We start from the raw sequence: 16095 nt of genomic DNA on the forward strand, positions 1-16095 counted from the left end.
GAACTAAAGATCATCTCTCTTCCTCAGCAACCACTGGTGCAACTAAGCCTGCTTCAGCTCCTGCCCAACAGAATATTATTAGTCTAAAGGAAGAAGAAAACTCTAATCTGGGTACAAGCCAAGCTGTCAAATCAGAAGTAACCAAGGCATTGAAGGAAAATGAGAAGGACATTAAAATAAAAACTATGAGACTTACTCGTAATAAGGGCATTGTTATAGAAACTGACTCGGAGGCTGATGCAGCAAAGATTGCATCCTTACCAGCCTTGTCTAAAGTGGGGATCTCCTCATCACCCCCTAAAAATCTGACCTGGCCATACATATTTTTGATGTGGAGAAGGGCTTATCCAAAGAAGAGTTTCTTGAAGATCATTACTTCAAAAATCTGCAAGACCTCGATATTATACTTGAGGATCTTTCCAAGGAATTGTCGTTTCGATTTACCACTAAGTCTACATCCAAAAGTAATGTACAATGGGTCATTAGCGTTTCTCCTCTGCTATACAAATTAATTTTCAAGTTACAGCGTCTCTACATTGGGTTTACTGCCTACAAATTTAGATCTTTTGTGGTGGTGATGAAATGTTACACTTGCCTAGGCTTCAGCCATACGACTACCACGTGTCGACAGGAGTCCCCGTTTGTGGTCATTGCTCCAAGTGTGACCATGTGTTTAGCAAATGCCCAAGTAAATCTGAACCTCCAGTATGTTCAAATTGCAAATCTAGAAAGGACTCCAGGCATTCTTTTCAAGATTCACAATGCCCAGAGTTTATAAGAGCTAAAGAACTGATAAGATTAAGAACCAACTATGATAATGCATCTTATAACCATTCTGCTACTGTAAATGGCTCTATTACTTCTGACTTGCGTATCCTTCAGCTTAATGCACACAAGTCTCGGCTAGTTGCAGATGAAGTTTGGCAATATCTGGATCTTCACCAATTTGACATACTGGCCCTTCAAGAACCATATTATCATCAAGACAAAGTTTCTGGCTACCCTCTGTCCATGCGTGTCGTTCAGCCCAATTGTGCTGAGCCATGCTCTGCATTTGTTATCATAAACGCTAATCTGAATGTTGTCAAAATCAATAGCCTTACCACACAACATGCTGTTTGCATTCATGTTTCAACCTCTAGCACTTCTTCTTTCCTAGTTTCTTTATACTGTCCACCTACTTCTGATATCACTGTTTATCTTCAATACCTTGATAATGTTATTATCACCTTTTCATCATGTCAGATGCCAATGCAAAGTCTCTACTAAAGGCGAAAGGTGCTATTGGCGAAGAATTCTTACTCAATCATCACCTTGTTACTCTCAACCAGCCTGATATGCCTTGTACCTTCAGCTCTAAATCTGGAGAGAGTAATATTGATATAACTATGACTGCACATGCTAATGCTACCACTATCTCTGACTGGTCTGTTAACTGTGGCATTTGTTCTAGCGATCACAGAGCTGTTACCTTTGTGATTAAGTCTTCCTCTCCAGACACTTCTTTTCCTTTGCAGAACCTTTGCCGCTTTCCCCTTAAACTTATATTATGGCCTCATTTTGATGATGCTCTTCAGTTCTCATTCATGGAGTCTATGATGAATACTATTGCTAATTATTCTGCATAGACTCCGTGAATATTCATCCTATTGCATTATTGTCCAACTTGGGTAAAACTCTTGAGTGCCTTATTGCTGCCCATCTAGATTGTCTATTTACTGAATGCTCATTAAAATCCTCTGACCAGTTTGGTTTTCGCCCAGGCCGTGGAACTGAGGAGGCCTTGAACTTCTCTCCAGAGTAAACAAGGATGCTTTGTTTAAGGCCTGCTCTCATGCTGCTAAGAGGAAAGTGCTGCCTAAACATCCAACACCGTGGTGAAGTCACGATTTGTCCATCTTATGCATTTGTGCATCTCGTGCTTGCTGGTCCTTCCAATGACATTATACAAGCTGGCTAACTGCAGATGTTGAGCAGCTTAAAAATGAATATGCCTCAAAAGGCAATATGTCAAGGTCATAAAGGACCATAAAAGATCCACTTGGAGAACATTTGTTTTAACCTCAGGTAATTCTGAACCTTGAGGTCTGGTTCATCATCTCTCTAGAAACAAGGTGCACCCTCCAGAAATTTACCAGTCTGTTGACTCTCACAATGCTGAAAATGTGACTTGGACTAGCACTGTCAATGCCATACTTGATGCACTTCTTCCCTCAGATGACCCCCTGCTATGATCTTCCTATTCACCAACAAATTAGATCTCTCAAAAGTGCCTACCTTAATTTTGAATCCACTCCTTGCTTCACCCAGGTGTAGTTTGATTTGGCAATCTCCAAAATTAACAATAATAGCTGTCCTGGACTTGATAACCTTGAGGGCATTTTTATCAAGCGACTACACAAACTCTATCCATCTGTCTTTGTAATACTGTATAATAAATGTTTGAACGAGGCAACTTTTTCTGTCCTTTGGAAGACAGCATCGTTAAAATTAATTCCCAAACCTGGTACTCCTATTTCTGTTAAGGCCTGTCGTCCTATTGCATTATTGTCCAACTTGGGTAAAACTCTTGAGCGCCTTATTGCTGCCCATCTTGATTATCTATTTACTGAATGCTCATTAAAATCCTCTGACCAGTTTGGTTTTCGCCAGGCCGTGGAACTGAGGAGGCCTTGAACTTCTCTCCAGAGTAAACAACTGCACTTTTGAATATGCTATGGCTATTTTCATAGATTTCTCTGGAGCCTTTGACTCCCTTTGATGGGACAGCTTCTTTGCTCACCTCAGGACTGGTCAATGCTCTTCACAACTCTACAACTTAACCTGCAATTACTTTCTCCACCGTTCTGTACAAGTCATTTCTGAAACTCAGCAATTTAGTCGTTCTGTCTCTCGAAAATGCCCACAAGGTTCAGTGCTTGGTCCACTCGTCTGGGATTTGGTTCTAGATGAGTGGCTTCTCCATTCAACTCCCAATGCTTCTAAAATAGCATATGCCGATGATCTAACCCTTCTTGTCTTTGGTAATTCTCATGCTTCTTTAGAAAGTACTGCCAGTAGCATTATGAATGATCTGTGCTCTTGGTCCATTATTAATAAACTTACCATTTCTCCTAACAAGACTAAGCTTCTTTATCTTAAGGGCAACCTTAACAATTTCAGGCCTCCAACTGTTAAACTTTTTGGTCGTTCTCTCTCCACGGTTGACTCACATAAATTTTTGGGTATTATTCTAGATCGTAAGTTAAACTTCCAGAAACATATCTTACACCTTCATGATAAAATAGCCGACTATACATCTATGCTTGTCTGTCTTTTGCATCAATCCTGGGGTATTAACCATCATACCCCTTTGTCTTTTGTACAAAATGGTGTTTGTTCCAATTTGTACCTATGGTGCTGGCGCCTGGTTTTAGTATACTAAGAAGATTGCCATCCAAGAAAAACTCTCCTCAATCCAAAAACGTATGCTCTTAATGATGAGTCATACCTGTTGCACTGTCTTGACAGCTGCGCTCCAGGTTTTAAATGGTTGCCTAGCTCTGGACCTCCAAATCGCTTATCGAGGTTTTTGCTATTATCTTAGACATGCCATTCCAGTTGACTTTTTAGACTTCACTGTTAATATCCACTGCTATCCTAAAACCAAAAAACTCATTGCTGTAACCATCTGGTTCAAGTCTGGCAAGATCAGTGGTCTTCTTTTTCCAAAGGTACAGTCACAAGAAAGTTTATTCCATCTGTATCCTTTGCCTTACAAAAGTCTATTCTAAAATGGTTCAGTTTGAGTCTCTGCACTCTTTTTCGTCTAACTGCCATGGTTCCCTTCGTGCTAAACTTGCTATGTTTAATCTGTCTGATTCTCCCCTCTGTAACTGTGGTGGCCCAGAAGACTGGTAGCATGTTCTTTTCACCTGCCCATATTACTTGGATCTTCGTCAGCCTCTGTCTGCTCTGTGTCAACCATTCTCCCCAGGCAATGAGTCATCTCTCTTGGACTCCAAAGAAAAATTTCATCTTCTGCAAGATTTTGCATGTAAAGCCTTTGCCAGATGTGGACAACTCACCAGTAGTGCCCCAATTTCAGGAACTATTCCTATTCCAGCTCTTCCTCCAGTCCAGACCAGCATCTCTATCATCGCCATCTTGTAATACCACCACCACCATCATCAACTACCACCATTTTTTAGCTCAAATACCATCTTCACCACCATCTTTGACTTGGACAGTTGGTTATCAAACTTGTATGATGCCGAATGATATCACTGTATCTTCTTGAATTCTATCTCCTGCTGGCCTCAGGCTGGTTGTGAGGTGGGATCATCTGCTGGCACTACCTTACACTGGTGCGGAATAAAATAATATTTTTGTTTTATTTTATTTACTTATTTTTATCTTTAATTTTTCTGATTATTTTTTATTTTTTATTTTTTCAAAAATTTATTTTTACTTTAAATTTCTTATTCCTTTAAATTTTAATTACTTTTATTTTTATAATTTATATTAATTTACCATTTAAATTTAATTTTATTTGTTCATATTTTGAATGATTTGGACATTCACTACGCGACACTCGAGGTTTGCTGCGGTTCGCACTCGGTTGTGGCTACCTTCTCGCAGTGTAGACGGGTATCAGGCTGGTGCTTGTTGCTTCCTGGTAGCAAAGCAACCAGAAACAACTAAACAATATAAACACCATACATGGCACAAACATAGCATTACACACATTTCTGACCTTTCTGTAGAGTTTTTGTAACATCACAGTGTACCACAGCGGAGTTGAACTAGCGTTTGTAGCCGCCTTACATAAGATACTATACATGATTACATCGCTACATATTGTTTATCACAGAACCAGAGGATATGATAGATTGTTGCTCATGACAATATGGTGGTTCTGGCACTTTTTGTTCATTTAGAAAGGATTGAGTCTTAACATAAATTGGAGGAATTTCTGAAGGCCCTTTCAATTAGGACTTTAGTTAGTTCATTTAAGGAGAAGAGAGTAGTGGTTTTTCCCCTGTGAGTTAGTCAGAGTTTTTCAGCCCACACACCATGCAAATCAGCTAATGAATACACAGTGGGACAGACATATACAGAATGCACAATATGATATAAGTTGTTGAAGGTAGCTAGGAGCTAGATTAATATGAGCTAAGGTGCTCCTAAAACTAAGAAAAATAATAAGTATATGATACAGAATATTTGTTAAGAATAGATGTGGAGGATATGGCAGAACATTATCTACCTGCATAACAATGAACTGCATCAAGTAGAAGGAAATTCAGTTCTGCAAATTGCAGCTTCTGGAGACTAGGCATATGAGGGGTGATCTGATTGTAGCGTTTAAGGTCTTGAAGGGATTGAGTAAACTGAATGCGAATGGCATTCTTCCTCTTGTTGAGACTGCATACATGAGGGGACATAAATTTAAATTGAGGATGGATGATTGCAGAATAGATGTGTGGAAGTTTGCCTTCAGCCAGTGAGTGTTTGATTGTTGGAACATTTTTTTTTTTTTTTTTTTTTTGTTAGTTGTTGGTGCATCGGCTTCTGTGGCCATATTGCACCTCCCAAGGTTTTTGCATTTGCTATTCTGATCCAAGCCTGAGGCAGGATTCAAACCCACAACCTTTGGGTTGCCAGGCAGGCACTTTACCAACCTGGCTAGCTCGGTCAGCAATTGTTGGTTGTTGTTATTTGGTTTTTAGTAGCATTAGCAACTAAGACCATATTGCTCTGGGGATATGCGGTGGTCATTCCCTGACCTTTCCGCATCCTCCGTATTTGGTGGTCACAGGCTCGAACCCCAGTCTAATCAAGAAGCATGTGCTACGTACTGCTGCTCATGGCCAACTGGCTACGGAGGTGCCAGGCAATTGTTGGAACAGGCTTCCATCTGTTGTTGTGGAAGTGGATGGTTTAAATAAATTCAAAGAACTAGACACATTCTTGGAGAGTATAGAGGGGGAGAAATGTAATTTTTGTTTTTTTTGCTGATGATATATTAGCTTGCTTTCTTGCATCATTTGTCACTACTATTGCTACTAATAACAATAACAAAATGATTTTTGGATAAAAAAAAAATTGTGGTCATCACACAAAACTATGTGTGCTTTTATATGTGATTGGAATAATCATTTCTTTCTATTTCAATGTAGGCAGTGTTACATGAATAGATTGCAATTCCTGAATTCCCTTCCCCCACATACTGTTTTGAATAGAGCATTACTGTTGAAACAATATTAGAAAGTTCACACAAATTAACAAGTTAATATTTCTTTTTTTTTTTTTTAAATTTCAAAAATTATTTCCCTAATAAAAATATTAGCACATTAGTAGTATCATTAGAAGTAATACTAGTAAAGTAATACTAGTAAAGTACAAAGGTTGGCAGGGTTGTTAAGGACACTACTGACGCTATGCTGCTGCAACAGGATCTGGAAAGGTTGAGCAGATGGGCTGAGAGGTGGCAAATGAAGTTTAACATTGGCAAATGGACACTGCTCATCGTGGACTAATGTTATTAGTGGAGTCCCTCAGGGCTCAGCGTTGGGTCCATTATTGTTTTCTGTATTTATAAATGATATTGATGATGGTATATCAAGCTTAATGTCCAAGTTTGCAGATGATACAAAGGTTGGCAGGGTTGTCAAGGACACTACTGACACTATGCTGCTGCAACAGGATCTGGAAAGGTTGAGCAGATGGGCTGAGAGGTGGCAAATGAAGTTTAACATTGACAAATGTAAAGTACTACACATGGGAAACAGCAACCCCACAGCAACGTATCAACTCTGTGGTACTACACTGACAGTGGTAGAGAATGAAAGGGACTTGGGGGTGATTGTGCAGGCAGATATGAAGTTCTCTAAGCAGTGCAGACGGGCTGCAAGAGTAGCTCATGGTGTATTGTCAATGATATATAGGAATTTTTCTAGCAGGGATAAGGAGGTGATTATTCCCTTGTATAAGGCAATGGTCAGGCCACACCTAGAGTACTGTATACAGGTCTGGAGGCCTCATTTCAAGAAGGACGTAGAGCTGCTGGAACGAGTACAGAGAAGGGCAACAAGATTAGTGAATGGAACAAAGGGGTGCTCTTACGAAGAAAGGCTTAAGTTTTGCAAATTACAGTGTCTGGAGACTAGGCACCAGCGAGGTGATCTGATAGAGGTGTATAAAGCCTTGAATGGTTTAAGCATGCTCAATGCTGATGGGATTCTTCCTTTAGCTCAGAAAAATCACCTGAGAGGGCATAAATTCAAATTGAGGAAAGACAGATGTAGGATAGACGTGCGGAAATTTGCCTTTAGCCAGCGGGTGGGTGGTTGGTGGAACAGACTGCCATCCCTTGTGGTGGAGGTTGATAGCCTAAATAAGTTTAAGGCTCAGCTGGACAGGTATTTTGAACGAACAGAGGGGTGAAGTGGAAGTGGGTTTTTTTTTTTTTTTTTGGCTGATGCTGCATAAGCTTGCTTTCTTGCATCAAATGCCTCTACTAATGCTAATGCTAATGCTAAATGTAAAGTACGACATATGGGAAACAGCAACCCCAGAGCAACGTATCAACTCTGTGGTACTACACTGACAGTGGTAGAGAATGAAAAGGACCTGGGGGTAATTGTGCAGGCAGATATGAAGTTCTCTGAGCAGTGCAGATGGGCTGCAAGAGTAGCTCATGGTGTCTTATCAATGATATACAGGAATTTTTCTAGCAGGGATAGGGAGGTGATTATTCCCTTGTATAAGGCAATGGTCAGGCCGCATCTTGAGTACTGTATACAGGTCTGGAGGCCTCATTTCAAGAAGGATGTAGAGCTGCTGAAACGAGTACAGAGAAGGGCAACAAGGTTAGTGAATGGAACGAAGGGTTGCTCTTATGAAGAAAGGCTTAAGTTTTGCAAATTACAGTGTCTGGAGACTAGGCGCTGGCGAGGTGATCTGATAGAGGTGTACAAAGCCTTGAATGGTTTGAGCATGCTCAATGCTGATGGGATACTGCCTCTTGCTCAGAATAATCACCTGAGAGGGCATAAATTCAAATTGAGGAAAGACAGATGTAGGATAGATGTGTGGAAATTTGCTTTTAGCCAGCAGGTAGTTGGTTGGTGGAACAGACTTCCATCCCTTGTTGTGGAAGTTGATAGCCTAAATAAATTTAAGGCTCAGTTGGACAGGTATTTCGAATGAACGGAGGGGTGAAGTGGAAGGTTTTTTTTTTTTTTTATTTTGGCTGATGCTGCATAAACTTGCTTTCTTGCATCATATGCCTCTACTAATGCTAATGCTAAAGTAGCAAAATTAGAAGTAATTGCTGTATTTTAGCAACAATTTACCAGGTGTTGTTATTTTATTTAAAATTTAAATATAAAAACTGCAATGGAAAAAAATTAAAGAAAATTATGTATAATTAATGACAGAAAATATCAAGAAGTAAAGAAAGAAAAAAATTTAATTACAATGAAAAACTTTAAAATGTACTCACAGTATATTTTGAGACATGATGCATCCCCACCAATCAGTACACTTGCATTCGGCTTCCAAGTAAAACAGAATTTCAAAAGTAAGTTTCATAGTGCATAAAAAAAAATAATTATAATAATAATTTTTTTAATTACCTCAGAGAAATTAATTACACTAATATAGACAAATATAAAAATATTATATTATATAAATCATTATACAAGATGAGGCAGGGAAATGGGCAAATTTAAAAACTCAATAAATAAATAAAGAATTTGTATATGAAAAATTAACCAAATATGCCAACTTAAATTACATAGCATGTCATTTATTTTTTGATGATGATATCCTCAAGGTGATCTCTGTCTCTGTGCAGGCATTCTTGTAATCTAACATGTGTTTCCCGTGATGTGGCATAGCATCTCCAAAGGAATTCCAAAATTTTCTTCACAAATTCTTTTAGTTCTTCAATATTGTGTGCATAATGAGAGTACACCTTCTTCTTAAGTGCCTCCATAAAAAAAAGTCACATGTTGACAGATCTGGAGACCTTGAAGGGCCAAAAAATGCCACCATTCCTGGAGATGATGTGGTTATGAAAAAAGCAATTGTGCATCATACATTGACACTCTGATGATGTAAGGTATTGTGCTATTTTGCTGAAACCAACTGGCCTCATTAACTTGAGAAAACCTAGTAGCTAGTTAATCAGTCAAAAAAGCTGTGATCATATTAGCAAAGTGACCTAACATCACAGTTGTTATCCTTCTGTTATCATCTTCAAAAAAATATAGGCTGATAATATATAAATAAATAAATAAATTTTCTGTTTATACTCCAGGATGGCCACATGATCAAAGGAGTTCTCAAGATAGAGAGAATATAAGAAACAGCACTGTGTTTAGCAGTCACAAGCTTGAACACTGGTCATTCAAAGCATGTGTACTTATGCACCCTTGCATTTGACCACTTAGCTACAGCAGCCTTTCCATCAAAGAATCAGTGAACATGAAAATAGCAAGTTACTCAATGTCTATATAGAAGCTCACCTTCTAAATTGTAAGGACAAAGGGATTGATATGCAAAATTTTGAAAGTTTGTTAGATGAAATTGCATGTCACACTGTTACCTAGTCACTGAACAATATTTTGTGGCAAAATTGGAGGGGAGTTTTCTTCTGACCGATAATGAAAGTTTTATTTATTCACAAAACCATTTAGATGAAATTGAACATCATCAGATATCCAGAGATTTATTTAATTTATTTCAATTACTTCAATTTATTAAATTATAATTGAATTACTTTAATTTATTTCAATTACTTCAATTTATTAAATTACATTTGAATTACTTTAATTTATTTCAATTACTTCAATTTATTAAATTATAATTGAATTACTTCAATTTATTTCAATTACTTCAATTTATTAAATTATAATTGAATTACTTTAATTTATTTATCATTTGAGTTAACATTTCTTTATGAGAATTTTTATGACTAAGGCGATCATGTAGTTTTAATTCTTGCAGTATCTGTACTTTGTAAGGATGGAAATTTAAGTAGTGGTGCAATGTTCACCATACACTACTGGATAAGTTCAACAACAGGCATGCCAATGTACAGAATGCTCTGGACTCTGCATGACAGCAGTCATCCTGACAGCTGGAATGCTTTCTGGTGAATGGGTGCTTTTTATTCCACCCAGAGATTCTTTTTGAGAACAGAACAAGTTTATTCAAAATTACACACCCATGTTTTAATAGCATGAGCTGACAGTACAGGATCTTGACACTTAAGCTAAAAGTGAATGCAAATAAACACTGAGCTACCTCATAACTGTAACTGTTTTTGTAAAATGTCTTTATGGTGAAAGCATATTGTGCACTACCCCACTGCTCCACGGTTACTAAATGGCATGATGTGGACAAGAGTATGTTGGGTGATGCACTCCTCCCCACCACACTAATTTTTCAATTCACTTATCTCCCTGCCTCACCCCTGTATTAAATATTATATAATGTATTATATAAAAATCTGTCCTTTTGTGAAATTGGTATTTAAGTGTGTTTCTGTTAAACATGTCTTGCTTTTTTTCTTTTTTTTTTTTGTAGTTGAGTAAGATGGCGGATGTTAAGGAACAGTTAATTTGCATCAAATTTTGTCATAAACTTTGGAAACTTACAAAATGTTTAAACAAGCATTTGGTGATTATGCTATGGGTAGAACACAAAATTTTCTTGTCAATGGTATTCACATTTCCAATGTGGACAAACTTTGGCAGTAGATTTTGAGCACTCAGATCATCCATCATCCAAGTCAGACTGATGAAAAGGTTGAAAAGTGCATCAAATCATTTATGAGGATAGATAGTGTATGATTAACAATATTTGTCAACATTCTAGGTATATGCCAATGCATTTTATCTGAAAATTTAAACACGAAGAAATGGCTGCTACAAAATTTGTGCCCTGTTTGTTAAGTGATCAAAAGAAACAGAATTGACTCTCTGTATGCAGAGACCTGCACACAGAGAGTGCAGGTCAGACACTTCCTTTCCAAGGTCATAAGAGGGGATGAAAGTTGGGTTTATGGTTATGATCTAGAAAAAAAGCATCAGTCCTCCCAATGAAAAAATTCCATCATCTTCCATCATCATCTTGAAAAAATGCCATGTCCAAAAAAAAGGCAAAGCAGGTCAGATCAAATGTCAAGAGCATGCTGATTGTGTTCTTCGACAATGTGAAAATTATTCATCAGCAGTTCCTTCCACCACGCCAAACTATAAATAGCCAGCTTCATATTGAAGTCCTAAGGTGTTTGGGGAGAATGGCAGGAGGAAACATCTAGATCAGGATTTGCTTCTGCACATGACAATACCAGAGTCCACATGGTTTTGCTGGTCCAGCAGATTGTAGCTAAGAACAAAATGGCAATGGCCCCATACCCTCCCTATTCTCTTGGCCCGGCCCACTGTGACTTCTTCCTGTTACCAAAAATGAAAATCCATTTAAGAGGACAAATATTCAAAGACATACAGAGATTCAAGCTGAAACAGAAAGTGTTGGACAGCATCACCAATTAGGAGCTCCAGTTATGATGCTGATGCACCATAAAAAATCAGTTCTTTCAAAAAGGAACAAACATCCAATCAACATCCATTCAAGAAACATAAGCAAAGAATTCTGTGCTGCTTTGCTTTGCATCCTTAGCCAAAGACTTCTCGTAATCGGTCCTACTTGCCTAAGCATGACACAACATGGGTTTCTTAAGGGGAGGTCTTGTCTGACCAATTTGATCGGATACTATGATGTGGTCACAAAGGAACTGGATGCAAAGAATAATTCTGATATCATATATTTGAATCTTAGAAAGGCTTTTGATACTGTTGCACATGGAAGACTGCTGCACAAATTGGAGCAGTGTGGCATTGGAGGCAAATTGCTGCTATGGATAAAGGGATGGTTGAGTGGGAGAAGACAGAGAGTGGTAATCAATGGACACTGCTCTTTGTGGACTAATGTTATTAGTGGAGTCCCTCAGGGTTCAGTATTGGGTCCATTGTTGTTTTCTGTATTAATTACTGATATTGACAATGGCATATCAGGCTTAATGTTCAAGTTTGAAGATGGTACGAAGGTCAGCAGGGTTGTTAACAACACTAATGACAGTACGCTGCTGCAACAGGATCTATAAAAGTTGAGCAGATGGGCTGAGAGGTAGCAACTGAAGTTTAACATTGACAAATGTAAAGTACTATATATGATAAGCAGTAACCCCAGAGTAATGTATCAACTGTTTGGTACTACACTGACAGTGGTAGAGAATGAAAAGGATCTGGGGGGTAATTGTGCAGTCAGATATGAAGTGTTTTGAGAAGTGCAGATGGTCTGCACTGTACTCAAGGCCACAGTACTCAAGGTGTGACTTTGAGTACTATGGGTTGGACTGTAGTACTAAGGCCACACCATGAGTAATGTATACAGGCTTCATTTTAAGAAGGATGTAGAGTTGCTGGAACGAATACAGAGAAGAGTAACAAGATTGGTGAATGGAACAAAGGGCTGCTCTTATGAAGAAAGGGTTAAGTTCTGCAAATTACAGTGTCTGGAGGCTAGGCACCTGCGAGGTGATCTGATTGAGGTGTATAAGGCCTTGAATGGTTTGAGCATGCTCAAATGCTCAAAGCTGATGGGATTCTTCCTCTTGCTCAAAATAATCGTCTGAGAGGGCATAAATTCGATTTGAGGAAAGACAGTTGTAGGATAGATGTGTGGAAGTTTGCTTTTAGTCAGCGGGTGGTTGATTGCTGGAACAAACTTCCATCTGTTGTTGTAGAAGTAGATAGCTTAAATAGATTCAAGGCAGAACTAGACAAACATTTCTAGCGAGTGGATGGGCGAAATGAGAAGGGTTTTTTTTTTTGCTAATGCTAACTCCTTTTGTGACTTGATGGCAGACTAGTATGTACTTATCACAGGTCTCTGTGTCCCCTGATAATTTATAATCTTATCAAGCATGTTTCTTTTCTGCCACTAGTCTCATCACCTGACATCCATTTAGATCTAAACTTTGAACAATATCTTTTTATCAGTATAAAAACCTTAGTAGTCTCAATGACTACTTCCTTGAATGACTAACAATTAGAATTTGCGGTTCAAAATACATCAGCCCCACTGAAAGGAATTTAAAAACTTCCTTAGAATAATGTATTCACCTTTACAACAGCAAAATCCCTTACCTTGACAATATTTCTATCTTTAAGCATATCCTATCAAAATATTATGATCCTAGCCAAATGGTGGTTCCTTTATCTGGATATTTTTAATGCACAAAGAATTACTGTTGATAATTAGATCAAGATTATTGTTTTTTCTTGTTGTCTCTCTAAGATGCTGGGGTAGAAAACAGTCATCCGATAAATACAGAAAATTGTAGCAGTTTCGTTTCTGCTACAATTGAAGTGACTAACCAACAAGTTCCAGTAAATATCTGGAAAATTAAAATCCCTGATTATAAGACATTCTGATTTGCTGGTCCACTCTATATGTTAGTATAGCTGTTCATTATACTCAGAGTCATTTGGCATGTAACATACTCCTACTCATATTTAGTTTTCCAGTGCTTGTGTCAAAAAAACTGATTCAACATTGCACTGGTGATGAACATTAATTCTTAAGTAAGAGTATAACTCCCCCTCCCTGTTCTATCTGTCTTACCAGGGCACCTCAATACCGCAAGCTACCCTAAACAAATGTCCATTCTGACTAAATCAGAGTGCTGACATCACTGGATTTGGGATGCTGATGCTGTCACAGTGCAGGATGTCTGCCAGGATACAATAGCAGCACTGATTTGATGGGATCACAGGGGAACTCAGAGATAGATGAACCCTGTATAAATAAAAAACAATAATGGCTCTATTTCAGGACACAGACAATCCACTTGGCTGGTGAGAATAGTAAGTACCACTGCCCACTTGGGATTAGACCACCAGGCCTCATTCCTGTCGTCTAGAATGAATTGTTTAGTAGTTCTGAGAGTCTTACTAGTGTGGTCTCTGCCTTATTATCATATACGAGATGACTGGGATTTTTCAGGCAGAAGCTGCAGAATACCCCCAAGACCTGGAGATCTCCCTTGCTGGCCCATGCATTCCTAGGACCAGGATGTTAGCTTTTCCCTGTGTCTGATGCCTGACTGTTTGTGGGATATCGACATCCACGTGGTAACCTCGTAGGCTTTATCCATGATCTTTATTTCTCTCTTCCCTGAGGGAGATGGCCTCCTGGATCCCATTTCCCTAAGCACTCCCTTTTCAAATTCCTAAGGTGGATGCTTCTACCTACATCCACCTCCATCCACACTCTATTTCCCCCTCCTTTTCACTACTATAGGGATCCCTTTCCCTATATCTTTACTCACCCACAGATGAACTTGCAAATCCCACTTTTGCCTGGTGACTAGCCCATGATCATTTTAACTCCTCCCCTCTAGGGCAGGATGGGCTTCCTACTCCAGAGGTTCCCCCACAGCCACACCTTTTTACCCCAGCGGACAACTCCACTACTGCCCCACTGTTCTCTTCCTCTTTTATCCCCTACTCACTATCTCCCCCATTTTCCTTTAATTTTTTTTATTTATTTTATTTTATTTTTCTGGGCCATCCCTGGGCAGCTCAGGTGACACCAGGGTTCACACTGCTGGAGTCTATTTCTTCCTATTCACCTGGCCTACCTCCCTGTGGCAAAGGACAGTAACTTTTTTTTTTTTTTTTTTTTGGTAGTTGTTGGCGCATAGGCTTCTGTGGCCATAATGCACCTCCCAAGGTTTTTGCAGTACTTTGATCCAAGCCCGAGGCGGGAATCAAACCCGCGACCTTTGGGTTGCCGGGCAGGTGCTTTACCCACCTGGCTATCCCGGTCGGCCAGGACAGTAACTAAGGGTTAGTGGCCTCCTATGCTAAGAGGCTGGATGAACAACATACCAACACAACCTACACTAACCCTTCAAAAACACACACTAACTCACATCATTTGGCCTTTACAGCATACTGTATATGTCTCAGGGTACCAATCGAGGAGTTGTGGGAAACCCCGGTCCATAATATAATTAGATAGATCCCATCCACCACAGGTGTATTTCTTACATTTACTTTCAGCAAATTTCTTTTGCACATTCCTCTTAGTTGTTACAACATATAAGCTCCCTGTTACGCAGTTTGATAAACTTCTGGCATCCACTCCCCTAAAGAATTCCTCATGTGTGGATGCAGTTGCAAAATACTTATTCAGCTGTCAGCAACTTGAGCAGGATCATCAAAGTTAAACAAAGTTCAACAGTTAAACCACCATTATCAAGCAGATCAATGCAATTCATCCACTTCCTTCTAGTGTTTACATAAGAAAAGAAGTGTTTGGATTTTGTTTGCATCCTTTGCCAAATATTTCTCATGATCTGCCTTAGCTTGCCTAACACTTTTTGTGACTTGATTGCAGGCTTGTGTGTATATCTACCATTGGATTCTGTATCACCTGATAATTTATATGAATTCCATGCATTTTCTTCTCTGCTATGAGTGAGTCTTATTGGTTCACATGACATCCATTTAGCTCTAAGCCTTGAAAAGTATTTCTTAGTTGGTATCAAAAGACCAGCAGCTTCTGTGATTATATCCCTGAATGCTTTCCATTTATAATTTGTTGCTGATAACATCATTAGTTGGTTCCACTGTAGTCATCCTTACAAAGGACCTCTCACTTCGACCGTGTACTTAGAAGGGTTGTTTGTGAGAAAAAGATCAAGTGTATTGGCTGTATGATTAGGATTGTCTGGTATTCTTGCAGGTAAATGAACAATCTGTGCTAGGTCATTAGTAATTGCAAAAGCCTCAGCATCACGACCTGCTGGGTCGGGGTGACTAGAAAACGGAAGCAAGCTGGAGTTGTGAACATTAAAATAACCAAGGAAAATTACCTCACTGTTAGGAAAGTTGGACTGGAGAAAGTCAAGTTGCAAAGAGAGGAAGTCAAAGAGCTCCAAGTGATTAGTGGAGTTGGGAGAACGGTAGAGACAACAGATGAATTTGACACAATGAGGTAGAGAGATTTTAAGCCAGAGAAGATCAAAGA

The 16095-nt window shown here is 38.9% G+C and overlaps 1 protein-coding gene across 10 annotated transcripts in view; it reads right to left on the minus strand.

Moving 5' to 3' along the window:
* The window catches only part of LOC150090991 (disintegrin and metalloproteinase domain-containing protein 11-like), a 1161948-nt gene that overhangs the window by 605190 nt on the left and 540663 nt on the right, over positions 1-16095 (minus strand). For all 10 annotated transcript variants that reach the window (XR_016546962.1, XR_016546963.1, XM_090373761.1 and 7 more), the window contains one exon: positions 8489-8540. Coding sequence is in view for 8 of the 10 variants with exons in the window: in XM_090373761.1 (XP_090229887.1) it covers positions 8489-8540 (52 nt within the window). In the remaining 2 variants the exon portion in view is untranslated. The remainder of the gene's footprint in view (positions 1-8488; positions 8541-16095) is intronic.

The sequence above is a fragment of the Mastigoproctus giganteus genome, chromosome 1, assembly GCF_048544385.1.
Source record: "Mastigoproctus giganteus isolate SK-2022 chromosome 1, ASM4854438v1, whole genome shotgun sequence".
Classification (NCBI taxonomy): domain Eukaryota; kingdom Metazoa; phylum Arthropoda; class Arachnida; order Uropygi; family Thelyphonidae; genus Mastigoproctus; species Mastigoproctus giganteus.